We start from the raw sequence: 21,795 nt of genomic DNA, 5'->3' as shown, positions 1-21,795 counted from the left end.
CATATAGTCATACAAAAAATTATATTGTAGTGTAGACTGTAATATTCACAGATTGAAATTTAAAATATAAGATGAAATAAAAGATAGGATGGGTAATTTGCTGAAAACGGTCTAATGGGATGTTCGGTTATAGTGACTAAAGTTTAACTCGTGTCATATAGAATGCTTAAATGTCTACTATGAATATTAAATTTATCTAATTATACAACTAAAGACTAGAAGCCGAGACAAAAATTTTAAGCCTAACACATGATCAAATAATTGACTAATTATGTTTAAAAGGCTTATCTTGTCGTTTAGTTCTCATCTACATAATTAGTGTTGTAATTAGACTATATTTAGTATTTTTTAACTAGTATCCGAACATTACATGGGCTAACATAGATGAAAATGCGTAATGAGTTCAACCAATATCCGTCTTTTTCTACCTTGTGTAAAACTTATTTACATATGTGCTCATCAGCAGAGCAGCCAAGGTGTAAACAGAGTAATCTAGCTAGGGCGGCAAATCATGGCTGTGGTGCTCGGGCGCATGCGATGGCCTCTCGGACCAGGGCATCCAGTGGGTCTATACATTTCTTGAGAAGAGGGTCATCATCAGGCAAAATGCCTACAAGGTCATCGGACGCAAGGATTATCGAATTGACAGCTCTCACAAGAAGAACCTGCAGCGACACTCGCAACAGGTTTCTCGCACCTTCCATGTCCCCCTTCCCGAATGCAGCCACTGATGGTAACACTGTACGCTCCATGGAAGCCTTATCTGGACATAGCACCTCAAAACCCTAACCAGCAAATTTAAAAAAGGAACAGTTTAAACCATATGAAATTGGATGGCTGAAGAATATTATTCCCCAAGGGAAATATCAAATCCAATACTTTTCCAAGCCATCTCACAAGAACGAAACAAATGTCATTTTGAACAACTTATCATTGGACTGGCAAACCAGGAATGGACAACCTACAAATTACAGTGGTCCAGCAGAGCTGCTGTTATCGATCTTTTTGGGACTGAGCTTTCAGACAAAGGGAGGTATCATAAAAAGTGACTGGGAAAAATCTGACCACCCATCACTGACGTAGGAGCTGAGCTGTCTAATTTGTAGAAAATACATATGCAGTGATGTGGTAATTGTCATTCAACATCCTGCTAGTCTGTTTTTCCAGATATATAAATAAAAAATACATAGCACAAATAACGTTTTTCTTTTAGACAAAGGGATCAGCCTAACTTATATCGACAGCCAACATAACACCTCTTTACTTACATTGAAGTGGAGCTATCATTTCGTTCAAAAAGGGAGATATCATATTATCAATAAGCATATGGTAATTGATGAAAAAGAAGATGTTTACCTGGCTCTCCAACTTGTCTAGGTAACAGTTTGTAGCCAATTTATTGTCAGTGAAGAGAACTCCCACACGGACATTACTTCCATACTCAACAGGTTTCAAGTTAGCAGCTTTGAGTTCCTTCACAACGCAATCACCAACATGGATGAACGGAACCGAGCAACCCTGCGAAATCTCATCATGCCAGGCATGTAAGAACTGGCATGGCATAACAATACAGCATGCTCCAGATTGCTCCAAGAAGAGCCTCTTCTGCCTTAACTTCCCAAGAGCAATACTGGCACTGCAGCCAGAAGTGGATTGGGTTCCAGATGGCAACAGCTCTTTCTTGACAAGCGGGTCATTGCAGATGATGAACGGAGGTGCCTCTTCTCCACCTCCAGTGCTCCAACTCACAAATTTCTCTAAAAATCTGAGGCAGGAAGAGGAAGACGCACCCATCACTCCGACTGCGCCTGATGGATGGCAAGTCCCAATGTAAGGTCCACTTCTTGAAGCTGAGGAACTTGCATCCAAATCCTTTGGTTCAGGGGGATCAATTGCATGGTCGGTCTTGAGAACAATTGGGGATGGTCTTGCATTATAAGCAAAACGTGATGACTGGGACCTACAAGAGGCCCATCTTCTTCGTGAACCACCCACACGATGGAACGAATCAGATAAGGAGCAACGAGGATATACGGCTATGCTCCTGCAAGAACAGGTTTTGAATCACTGTGTAAAAGCTGCGGCATTCTAGATCACAGACACTAAGCACCAGTAAACACAAAGCTGGATTCCAAGAAGTAGCATACAGAAACGGACCTCTGCAAAGACATCTGAACCATGGGAGTAAAGGTCTCTCAGGTCTGAACACCAGTCTCGTGACAGGATGTAGGGAGAGTGAGTGACGAAGGATGCAACTGGAGAGGCAGAACTAGGATCGGGAGACTATACCTCTTCTTCCCAGAAGACGGATGGCTGGTTTTAGATCTTAACAGCTATTAGCTACTAGTAAACAAGGACAATACCAAATGCACATGTATTACTCAGACTGGCTAATAGTAACAATCATTGTAACAGCAGGAAGGAGGGAACAGACAGAGTGGAACCTCAATTATTGAACTGGAATGAAGAAGGTGTCTGTTTTTATGTATTATAAGGAGGGTTCTAACCAAGAGGGAGGCGACGTGGAAGATTGTGACTGGTTACTTGGAAACTGCCTCACGTCTCAACCAAAGAAGGTTATCTCTTCAGCACACAGCAAACATCAACTTCCATCTCCCCTGGCATTGCTGGCTTCTAAAGATTCACCATCAGACTTTTCAGCTGTTAAAAAGGGTAGTAAAAAAAATCATCGCTCCAGTTTTCCGTCGGCAAAAAGGCAAGAAAGGAAGCCTACAAGATATAGACGACTCCAAGGGTCAATACTCACATGATAGTGGGGCTCATCTCATCTCCCCACATGTGGTGTAATCATCTGCCCCTGCCAGACACCAATAGAGAGCAAGAGACAGGGCAACAGGGGCCACTTGCAGCTGCATATGCGTACAACAGCACAAAATGCTAGGAGCCTAGGTCAGCAATATTGCTGCAAATGACGGAACACCTTGTAAATTGGGAAAAGGTGTAACCACTGCATGTGTCCTCGTTTGCTCGTTTCAATCTGTATGATTGATGTTTATCAGCTGGCAGTTCTGAACAATTTCTTTCATAACTCCAGATACCATCACCTCAAAATGAAAATCCAAACACAAAAGAATAATAACTAACTCAGAATTTGTCAGTAAATTACAACTTTCCACCCTTGTAAGAAAATATACTACAATTTTATTGGACACAACGTAAAACTGAAACCTGCCTAAACAGTAGAACTTTTCAACCTCAATGAGTCACCATGGCGTAGGTTCGAAACAGTATCTCCACGTACAGAGGAAAGCTTGCCAATTTATCTCTTTTCTAGACTCCACTCATGTAGAAGCCTTCGGCACTGGATCTTTTTTTTAAACATCAGAATTATTGGGGGGAAACAAGGTCTAGCTGTTTTTGGTAAACATTACAGAGGTGGCCTTTGTGAACTGTAAATCATGGTTTAAAAGGCGGCTAGGCGGAACTAGGCGCCCAGCCACCGCCTGACCGCCTAGGCGACTTAGGCGGGTGCCTAGGCGACGCCTTAGTAGCTGTTACAAACAGCTGTTAGCCTTTTACAAAATACCAAACAACCAAAGTACCAAACAGCTGTTACAGTTACAGCTCATAAACTAGAAATCATCACAAATTCACAATAGCACAATAGTGGATCTGAAATAGCCACAAAGTAGTTTCTAAAGGAACAATAGCAAGTCACAAAATTTAAAACAGCACAATACCAAATCTGAAATAGCCACATAGATAGTTTGTAATGACATAATTAATAGTAACTAGCTGCAGTTAGTAATGCAGCAAATATGCTAATGCAATCTAGCAATAGCTACTCTCCCGTCGCTCAAAAATCATCATCAAACTCTCCTGGGATATTGGGTGCCTCCCCTTCTTCACCATCATTGCCACCATTAGATTCATCTTCACAATCTGTGATTTCTGCATCATCATGTGGAACATCTTCTTCATCTTCATCTTCCTCTTCAGCCTCTGACATATTTTGTGCAGCAACAGAATTTCTTCTTGAATACACATTATGGGCCCTTCTTGGTAAGTTTCGGCCACGAAGTGCTTGTGATGCTCCAATGGCATTATCCACAAGGTCCCATGTAAGGTCACACTCACACCCACGCCCACCTTCAGGGACTACATGCAAAGAATCAGCCCACTCATTGTCCCAGTCGAAGTCCTCATGAACCAATGGATCAAAGTTTTTCCCCTTCTTCTGGCGTAGTTTTTGGAACCTAGCTTTCATCTTTCTGTTGTAGGAAATGAAGACAATAGAATTCAACCTCTTATGCAACAATCGGTTTCTTTTCTTTGTATGGATCTACAAAATAAGAAAAGAGAAAACACCTGGTCATTTAATCCTGAAATATTAGATACAAAAGTAGCCAAGTAGGTGGATGAGGACTTGAGGAGGCACACATAATAACTTACAAATTCAAAGGTACTCCAATTGCGTTCACAACCTGATGAAGACGCACAAAGACTCACCAAACGTCTAGCAAATCTCTGTAACTCAATAGCACGACCACCATACGAACGCCACCACTCAACTGCAATAACATCACAACAATTTAGCAACAACTAGTAAGTAGTAAACTAGTAACAGCCACAAACACTTACGTGGGGTCATAGTTTGTAGGTTATCTTTGGCCATCTTATTTGAAAAAGCTGCTCCTCTAAGAAACTCGTAATCCATTGCTTGAGAATTGATCTTGTCTCTAGTTTCCTCATCATCTACCATTCTTGCAAGCACATCAAGAAAGCAACCTCTTAGCTGACCAACAGTAGCATCATCATCATTTCTTATGAGAGGATGCAGCTTTCCTGGGTTCAAATACATTGCAGCCCCATACAATGGGTGATCCATTTGTTTCTCCCAACGCCGTTCAATTATAGTTATGATTTTCTTTAGTAAAGTCTTCTTGCTTTGGACAGCAAAGCTTTGATTGATCTTTTCCTTTGCACATTTCATCAATGCTTGGACCTCTGGCATAGCTGGCCTCTCATCTCCATCTACCACCCTAAGTACAATAAGTAGTGGCCCTGAAGCTCTAAAGCAATCTTCTACTGAATTCCAAAACTGTGTGGAGAAGACAATGTTATACACATCCAATCCAGCACTAGTCTTTGACAATCTGTTATCAGTCCAAGCTGTGCTTGCAAATAAAGCCTTCAAAGCATCCTTGTGCTTGTACAAGCTCTTCAATGTGAGAAAGGAAGTAGCAAAACGAGTGGCGGCAGGCCTCACAAGATCAGCCCCACCAGTTTTCTCTCTCATGGCAGCAAGAATTCTCCCGTGTCGGTATATGAAAGTTGTCACACGCCTTGCACGTGCAATTGGTTTCTTGAATTCCTTCAAGTTTCCTATGTCCTCCAACATTAGGTCCAAGCAATGTGCAGCACATGGACTCCAAAATAATGTAGGAATCCTTTCCATTAGAAGCTTGCCTGCAGCTTTGTAATTGGCACCATTATCAGTAACAACTTGTACAACCTTGTCTCTCCCAATCTCATCAACTTTTTTCTCAAGCAAATCAGCAAGCATGTATGCATCATGTACTTCACTAGATGCATCAACGGACTCTAAAAAGTAAGTGCCCTCTGGGCTGTTCACTAAGAAGTTAATGAGATGGCGTCCCCTCCTATCAGACCATCCATCAGACATGAGTGTGCAACCATAGTGTTTCCATGCACGCTCATGTTCCTCCCTCATTGTAGTTGTTGACTTCACAGCCTCTTGTAGCAATGGCTCGCCTAGTTAGTAAGGTGTTGGAGGCTTATACCCTGAACCAAACTGTGTTGTGGCCTCAATTGCAATCTGAAACTGCCTAGCTGCTGCGGCATTGAAAGGTACACCGCACTCATAGAAGAACAAAGCCCACTGCATGTCCACATAGTGTTTGTCCTCCTTGCTTTTTGCACTAGCCAAGATTGTGGGCTGATAAGAGCCTGAAAGTCTCTCATCCACCACCTCCTCTGGTGTTCTCCGCAACATCTCAACTACGGACTTGGCTGTCTTTGGCTGTGCTTTACTATTTGCCTTAAATTGCAAGGTTGCTTGTCTTTTTTTGGCTGCTGTACCAGAACTAGGCTGCACCTTGGATGCTTGAGACTCCACAGCAGATGTATCATTCGCCCCATCTGCTGCTGCCACCTCCACCACTTCATCATCTTCTTCATCTTCATCTAGAAACATTGGTCTTTTTCTCTTGTTTGCCTCCAAATAACTTGTCATCTCCTTCCTTAATCCACTGCTAGCCTTGGGACATAACTTTGCATCTCCATATGCCCCTGCCAAATGTTGCTTTAACCTCTTTATCCCTCCACTAACAACCTGACCACATAGGGTGCATTCCACCTTATCTTTATTTTGAAGATCCGGCCAAAATCCATACTTCCACCCTGGATCAGCAGACTTCCGTGGCTTCCGGGTAGGATCGCTCTTCGGGTCGTAGTCACCAGCCACAGAAGATGGAGCTTCATTTCGAGAAGACATTATGTTGTCGGCTTGTCGCTAGTCGCTGCAGTCTTGACACTTGACAGAAACCTACTCGTTGCGCAGTCTGAAACCAGGGGAAGCAGGGGAGGAGGGGATGAGAAACATCATTTTGAGGAGGGGAGGAGTAAGCAGGGAGTAGGACTTACCAGCAGCAGCAGCTAGCACTGCGGCAAGGAGCAGGGAGCCGCAACCACGCGCAGAGAGCAGCAGTCGCGTGCTGGTAGCAGGGAGCCGCGCGCTGGGAGCACGCAGCAGCCGCGCGCTGGGAGCACGCAGCAGCCGCGCGCGCGCAGGGTGAATGCAGCAGCCGCCGCGCGCAGGGAGAGAGCAGCAGCCGCCGCGCGCAGGGAGAGAGGAGCAGCCGCCGCGCGCAGGGAGAGAGGAGCAGCAGGGAGAGAGCGCAGAGAGATTTGCGCGCGAAGGAGCAGCCGCGGCGCCGCGCACGCACAAAGTATTTTTGCCGCGCGCGCACAGTGGAACAGGCCCAAAACAAAACGCGCGCCTAGCCGCCAAAACCCTAAAGCCCAAAACGAGAAACCCTAGAGGATAAGGCGCCGCCCAGGGAGGAAAAGGCGTCGCCCAGACGCCTACGACGCCAAGGCGGACGCCATACACGGTTTCCACTGGGCGGCGCCGACGCCTAGAAGATTTCCCCGCCTGGACGCCTAGGCGTCGCCTAGGCGACGCCTAGGCGACGACTTTTAAACCATGCTGTAAATACAAGGAAAAAACTGAATGCTATAGGATTGAAAGTTACAAGGATAAATAAATATTTGGAATGAGTTACAAGGATTAAAGTTGTAACAGGGTCTACTTCAGTTTTGACTTGGCAGAACTTTTCAGTGGCTTCGCGAGAGAAACAGGACTACTTGCTGCTGTCTTCTTTACATTGTAAGTTATTGACATGAAAGCACATATAAGTGCAATCAAAATGGTTGGGTAGACATAAGTTGATTCAGTCGGATCGCTGTTCACTGGCTTCCCAAATAGTGCTTCCTTCACGAGACCCCAGATAACCAAAAGAGTACCAAACAAAGTCATCCTCCCAGGATTTATGATGCCAAGAAGCCCTCCAGCAACACAGAAGTAGCTTCCCGCAAGTATCTGATTAAGGGGAGAGACAGTTATTTAAAGAGTTCAAGCATTGTTCCAGAAAAATTGTAGATTGGTTATGGGGGGAAAGCACCTCTAGACGCTGGAGATCAACTACAGCAGAAGCATTTTTGGCTTCTGTCAGGTTGTACATGTCAAACAGGTCACTCCAACTCGGAAATGCCTTGCTTTTAGTTAGGCTGCTCACGATAGCTCCAGGGTAGAGCATGGCCTTCACAACAGCTGGTGGGAATATCTCGTTTGACACCAACTGAGACGATGTGACTTGAATAGGAGTTGTGCATGTGCCTGCTCTACAAGGAACCCTGAAATGCCAGAAGCAAGCGAAATCCCCTTAGCAAATTATGTTCCTGCTCATAAAATTACTCCAACTCTTCTAATCCTTCCAATTAACTCCTATACACAATGACCATTAAATTCTATTAAAAATTGCAAAAATCTATATAAGGGTTCAGTAGTAAAAAAAGTTGTGAAACTTGATTTTTGTATACTTAGAGGAACCATAAAATACATGAATATAAAGGTGAGATATTTCTCTCTATGAATTTAAAGAAAAATGTTTGTAGAACATAGATAATTCCAGAAATATATTTGAAACTAACCACAGGTCCAAAAAAGTTACTTAGGAATGAAAGAAAATTTCAGTGTAAGTACACTCCCGGGGAAAGAAGTCAAACAATCTAGCATATTTCAAGTGGAGAGTTCTTAGAGTTTAAAACTCTGCCTATGTTGTGTCAACATAGTAGGTCCCATGCCTTGATAAACGAGGAGGATTGTAATAAACTTGGCGAGCCTCGTTAACATAGTCATTCTAATGGAGGCAAAATCCAAAGAAAATCTGTTGGGGTGTACACTTTTAGTGACCCAAAATATTGGAACCTAGATATGGTGTTAATTGGACAAGGGACGGGTCAACACCGCCTTGGTGATGCGATGTGTCATGATCTGAGCACAGTGTCAAGTGAACAAGGATTAGGTCACTACATCCTTAGTGGTGTGCTACATTAGCGCCCGGGTATAGCGAAAAATGAGTAAAAGTGATTTCAAGTCGTCCGACTAATCGTGATTAGTCGCGATTAGTCGGTCCTGTTAACACGACTAGGGAGGCCGATCCGATCAGCTCGAGTAATCGCCCAGTCGTCCGATTAGTCGACTAACGCGATTAGTCGTCCATTTTAGGTGGGGACGACTAATTTTCCAGGGCTCCAGTTTCGACCTGTTTGGGATATGGGCTGGACGGCTGGACCCATTAGTGTAACAGTAAAACACACGTTAGGGTTTAGCTCACCTGCTCTTCTCTCCTGTTCTAGCGGCTGCTACTCTTCTCTCATGTTCCGGCGGTTGTGCCTGTGCGGCGGCTCACCTCTCCCTATCCAACACCGGTGGGTGCCCTCTGCCCTCACCTTGTTCCTCAATGTGCTCACCTGCTCACCCTTTTCCTCAGCGACGGCAGCCCTGCACCTTCCTCCTCGGCGTCAGCAGCTTACCATCCTCGACGGTGGCGGCCCAGCAGCAGTCTGCAGCAGCGGCGGCCCAGCAGCCATTAGCACCAGGATGAGTACATCAACTGACGGTAACTTCAATCGCTGCACCTTTCTTTTGATCTGTCCCCCCTCTTGAATCCACTCTGAATATTACTGCTACAATCTGCCTACAATCTGAATTCTGTTCATGCTCTGAATTGAATGTTCTGAAATCTGAATTGTTGATGTTCCAGTATTCATATTTGTTATATACTTATGTTTAGTATTGGCACTGTATTGCCTCCTAACTCCTATATGCTATATATATAGATATATAGGTATATTAGGAGCCCTGGGTTTCAAATAGTTATAGGAAGCCCAGGCCGACCACTCCTGCGACCTGGTCGAGCCCAGTGTGTTAACTGACTCCCAAAGCCAGGCTATCGGGTGCGCGACTCACTCCACGTCCGTGCGCGCAAAAAAAATGCATGCATAAGTCAAACACATTCCCTGCATACGCGTAAATTTAGAAAAAGGATGTGTGATGGTTTCTATTTTTAAATGATTTATTTTCTCTATAAAGATAGGATCGCTGCAACAGACATGCAGCTAGGCTCGTCAGGACCAGTTTATGATATATACTGATACTAAATATGCTACACGGTGTAGATATTTATGCAATTCGGTACACTGCGTAAAAATCTATTACCCGCTGCATGTGCAAAAACTTAGGATGGAAAGAATGTGCGATGAAAGAAATGAATTGGCATGCATGGAAACAAAAAATCGTATTTAATGCTTTATTTTCTTCATAAATATAGGATCCCTTCAACAGTCATGCAGCTAAACTTGTTAGAACTAGTTTATGATATATACTGATACTAATTATGCTACACGGTGTAGGCATGCAATTCGGTACACTGCGTAAAAATCTGTTTCCTACTGCATGTGCACAAATTTAGGATGGCAAGATGTACGATGAAAGGAAATGGATTGGCATGGATAGAAACAAAAAACAAAAAATCTTATTTTAAATGCTTTATTTCCTACATAAATATAGGATCGCTCCAACAGTCATGCAACTATGCTCGTTAGAACCAGTTTATGATATATACTTATACAAATTATGCTACACGGTATAGGTGTTAATGTAATGCGGTACACTGCGTAAAAAAAATCTGGCATGTGGTTCACTGGTGGACGCATCTCCAGGTTTGAGCGTAAAAATCTTAAGTTTTGAGCATAAAACCCCTCAGCTATAAGCATAAATACCGAGCCAATGTGAGAGATTGATAGCTCTAGTAGGATGTATAACGATCCTATTTTTATGGCAGATCCGTAAAACATGGGAATCACATGCATGCAGTTTCTATTTTTATACAGATTCAAAAATAATGGCAAATCGTGAGAGTTTCCATTGCATGCGCGGAAATGTTGGATTATATTTTTCTTTCCACTGCACGCGCAAAAAATAGGATGACATGAGTCACACGGAGCATACATACTTATACAACGTCGCATAAATACTGACACCGTGTAGCATAATTGATAAAAAAACCTAATATCAGTCTAACTAAAAATGTCAATGGAAATTAGGGACAGTTTTATGGGAGACGTAAAAATCTGGCAATTACGAACATAAGTGATTTGATTTGATTTTTTATGGTAATTACGAACAGGCGGGAATTAGGGACAGTTTTATGGCAGACGTAAAAACCTACCATTTACGAACATAAATGATTTGATTTTTTATGGTAATTACGAATAGCATAAATCAAGGAATTGTCTTTCCAATGTGCATGCAAAAAATATGCATGCAGTAAACTGATATACGAACTCCATGTTCAAGCATAAGATCGTACAATTTTTAGCGTAAATAGTACATGTGATAGGCATAAAACACAATAATCGAAAGACAACACGAATCGGAGGGGGTAGTCGCCGGAGGACGTCGTCGACGACACAAGCACATATGGAGGTCGTCACTCGAGCCGCCCAAACTACGCCGGATCGGAGGATGCCACGCACGATCGTCGATATGTGCACCTCGCGCCTTCCATGACGCTGCTCGAACCTCGCGCCTCCTGCGGCGCCGTCGCTACTCGCACGTCGGGGGGCGCCGCTTGCTCATCCGCCTTGGGAGTGCCGCCGCCTCGGTGCCCCGGGGACACCGTCGCTTGCCCGCACAGGGGCCCGCCGTCGCTCGCCCTCTGGATCGGTGAGTCGCCTCCACCGACCTGGGAACCGCCGCCACTACTCCGGATCGAGGAACCGCGGCCACCGCGTGTCCGGATCAGGGAGCCACGGCCACCGCATCCACCAACCTTGGGTCCGCGTCGCGCACGCTCTCAGGCAACCGCCGCCATTGCATGCGCCTGGGTGGGCGTCGTCACTAATGAATCAGGATGGGACATGAAAAACTGAACCCTAGCACTTCAGGTCTTCTTTTATAGACGTCCGAACCTGGTCCGGCTCGACCGGATTGCACCGTCCGACCTGGGCTTTCTCTAGTTATTGGAAGCCCAGGGCTCGTAATATACAATATATATATATATATAGGTCCTGCAATATGCAGGAGGGGCTGTAGGGGCGACTGGGTGACCAGGTCGACTAGAACACGATTAGTCGACCTAGTCGTCGTCTTAATCGCGATTAGTCGCCTGGTTCCCCAGGTGTGTCAATTAGCAAGTCGCTCAACTTCAAATCACTGTAAGAGTCACCACATCATCGATGGGTATGAAGAGTAAAGAAGTTAGTCGAACCAACTAGGATTTATTTGGGTAGTTGGAATGTAGTGTCACTTACATGTAACTTAAGAGAGTTAGTTGAGACAGTGACCAGAAGACATGTAAATATCTTATGTGTTCAAGATACTAAATGGAAGGGTCAGAAGGCGAAGAATATGGACCATACATGCTTTAAGCTTTAGTACATAGGGACAAGTAAAAATAGAAAAGAACAGCTAAAAATAGAAAAGTACAGCTTATAAAAATAGAAGGTTATCTTAAGTTCTTCATCATACTTTATTGCATTTTATGTTCTTCATCATATAGGAGGGGAGGTTCGAATTAACAACTTATAAAAATGTATGAATTTATTGAATTACATATCGTTTGCCATCAATTTGTTGGGAAAATGATCGCTGGTAAGCTCCAGGCAGGTCAGAAGATTGGAGGAGCTCTGCCCTAAAGTTTACGGAAGGTGTGCTCTCAGCCGCACATGTTTTCAAGTGAGAAGAATAACTCATTGTTACTGAATTGTATGAATGTGATGTGTTATGCTGGTAATGACTTTGCTTTGAGAGTAGGCAAGTTAGTCAAGCAATTCACCTGGTGTGGTGGTGTTTCATGTGGTTTCGTGAGTAGATGGCCATGATCTTTTAATTTGGGAATGTAAAGTCTATATAACCTTTGTGTTGTGCAAAGCATATATGAACAGGGACTAGGTCCCTTAGATCTAGAAAATGTATGTTGGGCAATAAGTAATGCACAATCAGAGGTAACCCACTCATGCTAGTTGTGTGTGTTGCAGTCGTATTATTCATGTCTTGCAGTCACTGATTTGAAAAAAAAAATATCACATGCAGAGTCAATCAATATCCTTTCACCCCATGCTTCTGTTTTACTCCACAGCAACCATGCATAACATGTCCTGTTTGAGAGCACGGTTAGATCGAAACCCGAAAGGATCTATTAACCACCAAAGAGCACCGAAGCATAACCACCAAAGAAAAATATGTGAATGAGAACGACACCGAGGCATAATGTTTTTTATTGAGGTTTGTGATATGCCTACATCCCTGGGGCATGACAACAGGCACACCTCACTAGGTTTGCGATATGCCTACATCCCCTTGGCATGGCTACTAGCATGCCTCACCAGCTCCCCATAAAAAAGCAGTTATACCGGCATCCAAGCGATCCAACGGTCTCGCCGCCATCCAAACTAGCTGCCAATTCATCTCATGGTTACAACAGAGGTTGCCTCACATTTATGGCCCCCTGGAATATAAAATTCAACTCCAGCTCTATCCTAACCCCTAATACAACTCAAGTGGTAAGGTAACCCAACTGCACGCATAATCGACACATGTCTAACATGTCCTCGCTGGCAGTCTGTTGTTTATGTGCATAAACGTTGAATATGAAGAAGTACTCAAAGTTTTCAAGGTCGATGGAGTTCAGCGACATGGAAATTGTTGGTTGGCACTTGGAACATGGAAGCTGAAGGTACCGGTTGCAATTTTTGCAATCTAAAGCTGATACTTTAAGCCCTTAACCAGTAACAATTAGAATGGATCACTTAAGGGTTCGACGACAAGGCATTGAAATAAAATACAACTGCAATGAATCAGAAATACAGCGTTCAACCCCCCCCCCCCCCCCCCCCCCCCCCCCCCTGTGCAAAATTAAGTCGAAAAGTAAAGGCCCGCTAGTACCAATCAGTGATAAGTCGTAAGTCACAGAAATCTAAGCACTGAACAATTTACAGAGAAAGCAAAAATTCTGGTTGATTATTGCTCCGGGGAGTTAATGGGAGGGAGTGTTCCAGCGATTTATTACCGACCTGAAGAGCGGGATCTGGAGCATCAGGAGGAGGAAGTAGACTCGGGAGGCGTAGATAGAGATCCGGCGGCTTGTCCAACCGCCGCCCACCCGCCGGCGCTGCACCTCGACCCACCCCGGCCCCGCCGGTGTCGGCGCCGACGAGCTCGGCCGCGCCTCCCCCACCGCCCTCTCTCTCCTCCTCTGTGGCGCCATGGGTCGCCTACACCGCCGGCTTCCTGTTGCTTCAGTTACCAAATCATGGTCGTGACGACTGACGAGCCAAGGCGCGAGCGCGACTTTAAACAACTGGTTCAACGGATCGGATTATAGATCAATTATTATTAGGTCTTATTCGTTTCTGTCGGATTGGTGGGTCGGAATAATTCCTATCCGGATTGCTTCTCTAATTTATATAAACTTTGATTAGCTGGAACGATTACGGGTGTAATCCGACTTAAACGAACAAGAGGGTCTGTTCGGATATGCCGGATTCAACCTCCGGAATAATTCCACTTGGAATGATAGTTTAATTTATATAGTAATTGATCATCTAGAATAGTTCCGGGTCTCGTTCCGATGTAACCGAACAGGCCCTTAGGGCATGTTGGGTTGTCCAGGGTTGGACACAGAATTATTCAATCAGCAACGACCGCTATGCAAGCAGTCTTTTTGTGCAAGCGTGTAAGGAAATCAACTGATCCATTAGATCGTGATCAAACCGTAGCTCATATTTAACACTTAAACTCTTCCACCACTAGCTCAATAATATTTATAAAAACCCTCTAACACACTATGGTTGTATCTGTGGTTGAATCGTAATCTGATGGATCTGATGGTTTGTTTACACGCTTGCACAGAAAGACTGCTTGCATAATAGTCGTTGCCGATAAAATCTTATATAAAATAGGTAAACAATTTAGACAGGAATAGTTCTAGACCACCATTCCTAAGCAACCGAACAGGCCTAATGGGTCCAATTATCGAGTCGGCTGATTGGAAAACACAGCTGTAGTTTATAATATAAAAGGTTAAACGGATCGGATTATAGATCAATTATTAATGGATCGAATTATTGCATCGGCTGATTGGAAAAAAGTAAAAAACAATGGCAGATTCCAGTTACAGCTAGTTTATAATATAAATTTAATCAGTTTAAAATTTAATATAGATAAGAAATAAAATAACTCATCTAAATGGTTTCTAAAAGTCTACAACTCTAGTTTTGGTATTTTCTGGAGCTCTTAATAACCTACTGTATCAACTCCACTAAATTTTCTAAAATTAGAGTACTTCCAAAAAGAGCGGCTAATTGATGAGTCTCAAATCGTCAACCTCAAGGCCCGAACCAGGGGAGGACTAATTGTTGGGCGGACAAAGAAAGTTTGATGCATGATTTAGGCCTGGTTAGAGCTTTAGCTTTTAGTTCCATAGCTCTTGGTTTTGGATTTCTAAAAGTTGGTTTGTGAAAATTCGAGTCTGACAACTCAGCTTTATCCTCGTCGTGTTGGCCATATGGCCCAATCTACAGAGCAAAAGGATGAGCATGATGTTGAATGTAAACGATCATTTCATCATATTTTTAGATGGTCAAAATTATACATGTTCATATTGAACACATCTAATGGATGACTTGTGGCCTAGCCCACGAAAGCTCGATACATATCTATCATAGCTCTACGTCAATTGACCTCATGTCGGCATGGCACGGGGCTCATGTCGTGTGTTGGGCCATAGGGGAGGTTGTGGTGCAAACAAGATCAGTTTCATTCTACCTGTTTCTTTAGAATATTTATATTGCGGACCCTCCCTCATCGGGACCCACTAAGGCTTTGTTTGAGTACTCTAGTATTGACCTCAATACATGTGGATTAAGCTCAATACTAGAGTACCCAAACTAGGCCTAACTCTATTTAATTTCCCCTCTCGTCCTCAGCTGCAACTGAGTTGCAACTGACTTTCTCGTCTCTCACCTTTACCTCCTCTTTCATCCTGGCTCCTTGTCTATGTGAGGTAGATGCCACCAATGATCCACCATCGTCGCTACTGCACCATGGCTCCAATGCTCTATAAATCATCTTCTCTATCTCTGTTGGAGCGATGGCTGTCCTCCCCCTCGATCAATCTTCTTTAACACCAATGGAACATGCTTTATTGCAGATGCAGGAAGACAAGGGTGCCTCGATCGGTATCAGAACCGAGGTCTTCATCTAGAATTGTTGAAGGCATCGAAGCAAAGGGCTGCACCGCTTAAGAGGGGGCTCCTTGTAGCTTCGTGAAGGCGACCTCACCGCTCGAACGGTTCCAACCAACGATAGTCCCGACAAGGTCGAAGACCTGTCATCATAGGGCGAAGGGTACCACGCGCAGAAGAGGGCCGCGATGCCCTACGGCGGGCCCAGGCCGCGTTCTGCTATCATTCGGGCCCATTTGTAAGCCCTCTTTGGGGTAGGGTTTGTAGTACATTTGATCAGGCTGTACTTAACATCGCTGTAATGACCCTATAAGGGGGAATATTTTGGAGCTATAGCAGGTGACCGGGGCATAATTGTACTTAGGATGGCTTACCCACCTACCTGGATACCTATAAATACTCCCGCATTGTACACTGATGGGACACGCTTAACAAGATGCTATAGTTCCCCGCTTATTGTTCTGTTGAGCACCAGAGTTCACCCTTTCCTGAGTGATTGGGCCCACTTGACCACGTGTCAGTTGGTACCAACATTTGGCGCCCACCGTTCGTGCTATGACAAAGCAATCTCGCGATGGCCCCCAAGAAAGCGACTTCCAAGGCCACCACCTCTCTAGACGACGTGGCAAAGTCAGCCCTTACCGAGATGAAAGGCAAGGCAGCCCTCGTCGGCGACGCTTCCCAAGATGCTCCCAAAAACAATGACGGAGCAGTCAACTGCAAGCGTCCTCGAACAGAGAATCCACCCACCCCCGAAGGCATCACTTGCACGTGCAGTGCTAAGGGCCTCCCTTGGAACCCCTCAGGTTTGACCCCCCTGGAGGTTGATGACATCATCGAGGACGGCGAGGTCCTAGGCATCTCAGCTGAAGACCAGCTAAAGTTAAGTGCACTTCGCATTAAAAATAATCACCTATAAAACAGAAGGAGATACTCGTGGCCAAGCGGCAGCGCACCAACATGCAAGCCAAAGTAAGGCAGGTGATCGTAGAAGAAGAGCAGAAAGCTAGAGAGTTGGAGCAGCAAATCGCAGAAATGCATGGCGAAGACCTCTACCACCAGCAGCAGGCCCACGCGCTCAAATTAAACCCTCATCACCCCCACATACCAGCCTTCGCACCAGCTGCCTTCCGTGGGTTAAATTACCTTGATGAACGAAGCCCTCTTGAACCAAAGCTTCAGGCCTCCCCTTGGCCGCAAAATTATAGAAGAGACACTTACCCAAAGTACAATGGCAGTGCAGACCCAACTTGGTACATCATGAGTTATCAGGTCGCAGTCACATCATCTGGAGGGGATGATGCCACCATGGCCAAGTCATTCATCATAGCCCTCGAGGGCCCAGCTCTCACATGGTATTCAAGGTTGCTGCCATTATCAATTGATTCATGGAAGTCACTCCGTGACAAATTCTTGTTGAACTTTCAAGGTTATAGACCTGAAACAGATGCCCTAGCAGATCTCTCGCTTTGTAGGCAGCAAGAGAAGGAAAGTCTTCGTGATATTACAAAAAGTTTCCCCCTGTTGAAATCAATGTTGCCCTCGGTTGATGAGCATATAGCCAGCAACTATGCAATCAGCGGCCTTCGAGCAGGTGTCGTATACAACCACTGCATAAGGGATCCACCAACTAACCTGCAGGAGTTGTATCAACTTTTTGAAAAGTATGCCCGATGAGAAGAGCTCCACCAAAGGAAAGTCAAGTCTCAACGAAAGACTAAGGAGACTCTACAATCCAGCAGGACATGGATCAGGCCTCCACATCAGGACCCAACCGACAAGAGCGTGCCCAGCTCTAGTTGCACAACATCACAAACCAGCAGCAACCAGGAGAGAATCCCCTCGTCGTCAAGACTATCCCCTGCAACAAGGCCACGATGGCAACGCGACCATGGGCAGAGGCAGAGGCAGAGGCCCTCAGCAACCGAGAAGATTCTATTGTCTTTTCCATGGCGAAGATTCAGCACACCCAACCAGAGATCGCCTCGAGACCAAAGCAACAAAAGACCAATTGGCTAGGGCCGCCTCGACAGACAACCAAAGAGTCATCGCTCATACATATCAACCCCAACAGTACAACCAACATCAATATCAAAACGAACACCCATACTACCCCCAGCAACAAAACCCCAATTTCTTTCCATAGCAACAACGCCTTCAACACCAAGAAAGGTTAGCTCTTCCACCTCCACCGCCACAGCATCCAAATCAACACCTACCACCCACCACCACCAAAGAAAGAAGACTTCGCGGACCCACCCTTCAGGGGAGTATTCACATGATCATCGGAGGGTCCAGCTCTGACTTCAAGAACAAATGGCAAAAGGGGATCACTATCAAAGGGTCAATCATGTCACAGTCACTAGATCCGTCATTTAGACAAAGTGGTCTCATGTACCATTAACCTTCAACGCAAGAGATGTCGACCTTCATAGCGCGCCCCACATGGACGCACTCGTCATCTGTTGCAATGTGGCTGGCTAGGAGCTGCACAAAGTCCTCGTTGACAACAGGAGCCAAGCTGACATCATCTTCCTGCATGCCTTCGACCAAATGGGCATCAACTACAACCTACTCCAGCATGCCGACAACCCACTCTATGGTTTCGGAGGAAAGGGTACATTTCCACTTAGCAAGATAGAGCTCCCCCTCTCCATCGGCACAAAACCCAATGTAAGATTAGAGCATGTGACCTTCGACATAGTCGACATGGTCTATCCATACAACACCATAATGGGGAGAAGGTCCATCAACAAACTTGAAGCAGCAATTCACTGCCTTTACATGTGCATGAAAATCCAAGGACCTCTCGACGCAATAACAATTTACGGGGACCAACAGACTGCTCGTAACATCGAAAGAGACTTCATCCTAGGATAGCACAACGCCCACTGTCTTATCTCTAAGTTCGAAGGCCACGTTGTCTCGCGCCCCTAGAAAGCACCACCAACCAAAGCCCAGATTCAAAGCACCGACCAGGCCAAAAAGTCACTCTGGATGCCTCAATACCAAATCGGACAGTGTTAATCAGCGAAGACCTCACCCAAGATAGAGAAGCCAAGCTGTTATCATGCCTAAGTTGCAACAAGGACGTCTTCGCTCGGTCAGCCATAGACCTCGTCGGCGTTAGCTGCTCAGTCATCGAGCATGGTCTAAGCATAGACCCTTCGGTCCGGCCCAAAAAGCAGAAACTTCGTAAAATGTCAAACAAGAAGACCGAAGCAGAAAAGGCCGAAGTCCACAGACTGCTCGAAGCTAAGTTTATCGAACCAGTCGACTACCCCACATGGCTTGCCAACATAGTCATGGTCAAGAATAAAAGTGGCAAGTGGTGAATGTGCATAGATTTCACCAGCCTCAATAAAGCATGCCCCAAAGACAATTTCCCCCTCCCTAGAATCGGCAAGATTGTCAATTCAGCGGTAGGCTGCCAGGTCATGTCACTCCTGGATTGTTTCTCAAGATACCACCAGATATATATGAAGGAGGAGGACAAAGCGAAGACAGGCTTTATAACACCCTTCGGCACATACTGCTTTGTGCTTATGCCCGAAGGCCTCAAGAATATCGGCTCCACCTTTTCACGCCTAACGAATTCAAAGCTTGAAGAGCAGCTAGGTCACAATGTTTTCACTTACGTCGACGACATTGTCGTCACAAGCAAAAACGAGGAAGACCACATTGCTGACCTCATCAAAACATTTGCAAGAATGTGCGAGGCAAGGCTTCGCCTAAATCCATAAAAGTGTGTCTTCGGCGTTCGCTAGGGAAAAATCTTGGGCTACCTTGTATCCCACAGAAGCATCGAGGCCAACCCCACCAAAGTCAAGGCAATAATGGATATGCAGCCTCCACAATCAGCAAAAGGCATCCAAGGGCTCACAAGAAGGCTGACAACATTAAACAGATTCATCTCCGCTAGTCTTTGTATGGGTCGCCTCTAAGAGTCCAGGTCCGGCGAGGTCAACACCGTAGTCTTCGTATGGGTCGCCCTATGTTGGTCACTTGTTCTCAAATACTGTGAATCAAGAACAAGGCAACACAATTGTTAATCGTTAAAGACCTTCGTCTCCCAAAGCATTATCTCCTTACGAGTATAATGCTCCACGGATGAAGGTCAAAAAGGACACACCTTCATCATATCAATACATGAATAGGAATGCAAGGGAATGAATATGATAGTTATATCATAATAGTTCATGTATTCTTTCATTTCATAAAACATATATGAATATCAATAATATTAATATTACATCGATACCTTCGGCTTGCTCGAAGGCGAGGATGCAAGAGAGTGAATACAATCCAGCGTGAACAGTACGATGTTACTATTCATCTATTTATAGGCACGGGACGTAGCCCGGGCAAAAGTACATTTATGTCCTCAATGTTTACACATGATCATAATACAAATTGTAAAGGACTTAGTAGTCTTTTCCTCCTTCAACTATCATCAACATTCTTCTGCTTCGTTGCAAGCCGAAGCTTTTCCGCTTGGCAATAGCTTCGGCGTTTACTCTTATCTTCTTTGAGTCTGTCTTCATCTCCTAGAGATGAAGCTTCCTGTAATAGCTTATGCTAAAAACAAGTGGTTAATCTTGTTTTTGGAGGACCTCCGGAAGGAGAAGGCCCCCAACAGTAGCCCCTCGCAGTATTAATTTGTTTCTTTGTAACAAATTTAGATTGCGACGTAAATGAAGGCCTTTAGCCAAAGGTCCGAAAAAACACGTCCCTTCGCTAGAATAGCGAATGACACTGACATGCAGGACCCATCAAACCGTGGGGCGCTAGGCATATAAATAGGAGCCCACATTGAAAACATTTTTTGTGCCATTCCAGTTGCTTACACTGTGTTCGCCATTTTAAACTTGCTTGTTTTGCCGAGGTTTAATTGGAATTCAAGCTTCGGCATTTCAACGACCTTCGATTTTGATGGCTGACGAGAAGAAGGTTGTCGACCCAGCACTGTCCGGGTTTTACGAAGCTATGGAAAGAAGCAACACAGAGAAGATTGCTCATGAGACGTTAGCTGGGATATCTGAGGATTCCAGTGATAGTGGAAGTTTTGATGCAGAGAGTGGGAGTGAAGATGCCGAAAATTGGCCCTAGAGACCAAGCCATGTTGTCTTGAGGAAATCAACCATCAAGCAAGGGCAAATTGATGCAATGAGAGAAAGGTACTTCTGTGATATTTCAATTGTGAGGGCTGGAGGAGAAAATAATGTCGCCCTACCCAAAGCTAACGAGGTGATAGTTTATAGAAGCTTCTGAAGGCAGTGCTTTGGTTCCCTCTGGATAAATTGGTAGTTGAAGTTTTAAAGACTTTCGAAATTTACCTTCATCAGCTTACCCCCAAAGCTATCATCAAGATGGGGATCTTTATTTGGGCCATGAGGAGCCAGGGATTAGAACCAAATGCAAAATGCTTCTGCAATATCCATAAGCTGTCCTATGAGACGAAGGCTACTGTCAAGGAATAATATCACAACAATTTTGGTTGCTACAGCTTCGTGCCTCGCTCTGGGGTGAGCTACCCAGTTCCGACATTTCGGAAGAGATGGCCGGGGGCCTGGATGCAAGAGTGGTTCTATGTGAAAAACGACTTGGTTGAAAGGGAAGATATTAAGGGGATTATCCAACGCCCTATCTGGTCTCGCTTCGGCATTAGGAGACCATCCACTGCCCTTGGGAACGACATACAAGCATGCCAAGCTGCCTTTAATACAGTATGCACTTACATAGGCACCAGGGACTTAGTCTAGGAACATATTGCTTATAGAGTGTGGCCGCTCGCAAGTGGGTGGGAGATGCCGAAGGAAGCTGTTGCTGGGTCCAACGAAGGTGGTTTGGTCTATCTGAAGTACATATTCAAGTACAAGAGCCAATTCGATGAGCCGAATGATGACTGGCTGGATGCCATCAAAGCAACCAGTGATGAATTGCTTGGTGCTTACTCGAGGGCTGAGGATGATGCTATGACAACAACCTTCGGGGGTCAAG

General features: G+C 44.9%; 2 protein-coding genes across 3 annotated transcripts; both read right to left on the bottom strand.

The window, feature by feature from the left end:
• Positions 1 to 319: 319 nt before the first annotated feature.
• On the bottom strand, positions 320 to 2,494 carry LOC100193653 (aspartate-glutamate racemase family). 2 transcript variants are annotated; one of them, XM_020541888.1, is made up of 4 exons: positions 2,290 to 2,494; positions 2,158 to 2,201; positions 1,357 to 2,044; positions 354 to 785 (listed from the first exon to the last, which is right to left on the bottom strand). In XM_020541888.1, the coding sequence occupies exons 2-4, from the start codon at positions 2,178 to 2,180 to the stop codon at positions 510 to 512; spliced, it is 987 nt and encodes a 328-aa protein (XP_020397477.1). In that variant the 5' UTR covers positions 2,181 to 2,201; positions 2,290 to 2,494; the 3' UTR covers positions 354 to 509.
• Positions 2,495 to 7,203: 4,709 nt separating this feature from the next.
• Positions 7,204 to 13,913, bottom strand: LOC100278843 (uncharacterized). The gene is made up of 3 exons (NM_001151988.1): positions 13,624 to 13,913; positions 7,668 to 7,899; positions 7,204 to 7,585 (listed from the first exon to the last, which is right to left on the bottom strand). The coding sequence occupies exons 1-3, from the start codon at positions 13,815 to 13,817 to the stop codon at positions 7,292 to 7,294; spliced, it is 720 nt and encodes a 239-aa protein (NP_001145460.1). The 5' UTR covers positions 13,818 to 13,913; the 3' UTR covers positions 7,204 to 7,291.
• Between the last annotated feature and the right edge of the window lie 7,882 nt (positions 13,914 to 21,795).

Source organism: Zea mays, chromosome 8 (assembly GCF_902167145.1).
Source record: "Zea mays cultivar B73 chromosome 8, Zm-B73-REFERENCE-NAM-5.0, whole genome shotgun sequence".
NCBI lineage: Eukaryota > Viridiplantae > Streptophyta > Magnoliopsida > Poales > Poaceae > Zea > Zea mays.
The sequence above is the reverse complement of the archived record's forward strand: the minus strand, read 5'-3'. Positions and strand labels throughout refer to the sequence as shown.

Bases quoted from the DNA above. Each gene is read 5' to 3' on its own strand.
- LOC100193653 (XM_020541888.1), bottom strand. From the start codon at position 2,180: ATGGTTCAGATGTCTTTGCAGAG. The intron at 2,045-2,157 runs GTCCGTTTCTGT...CTGTTCTTGCAG, and splicing joins GTTCAGATGTCTTTGCAGAG to GAGCATAGCCGTATATCCTC. The intron at 786-1,356 runs GTAAACATCTTC...TTTGCTGGTTAG, and splicing joins TAGACAAGTTGGAGAGCCAG to GGTTTTGAGGTGCTATGTCC.
- LOC100278843 (NM_001151988.1), bottom strand. From the start codon at position 13,817: ATGGCGCCACAGAGGAGGAGAGAGAGGGCGGTGGGGGAGGCGCGGCCG. The intron at 7,900-13,623 runs GTCGGTAATAAA...CTGGCATTTCAG, and splicing joins CTCCAGATCCCGCTCTTCAG to GGTTCCTTGTAGAGCAGGCA. The intron at 7,586-7,667 runs GTGCTTTCCCCC...CCCCTTAATCAG, and splicing joins TTGATCTCCAGCGTCTAGAG to ATACTTGCGGGAAGCTACTT.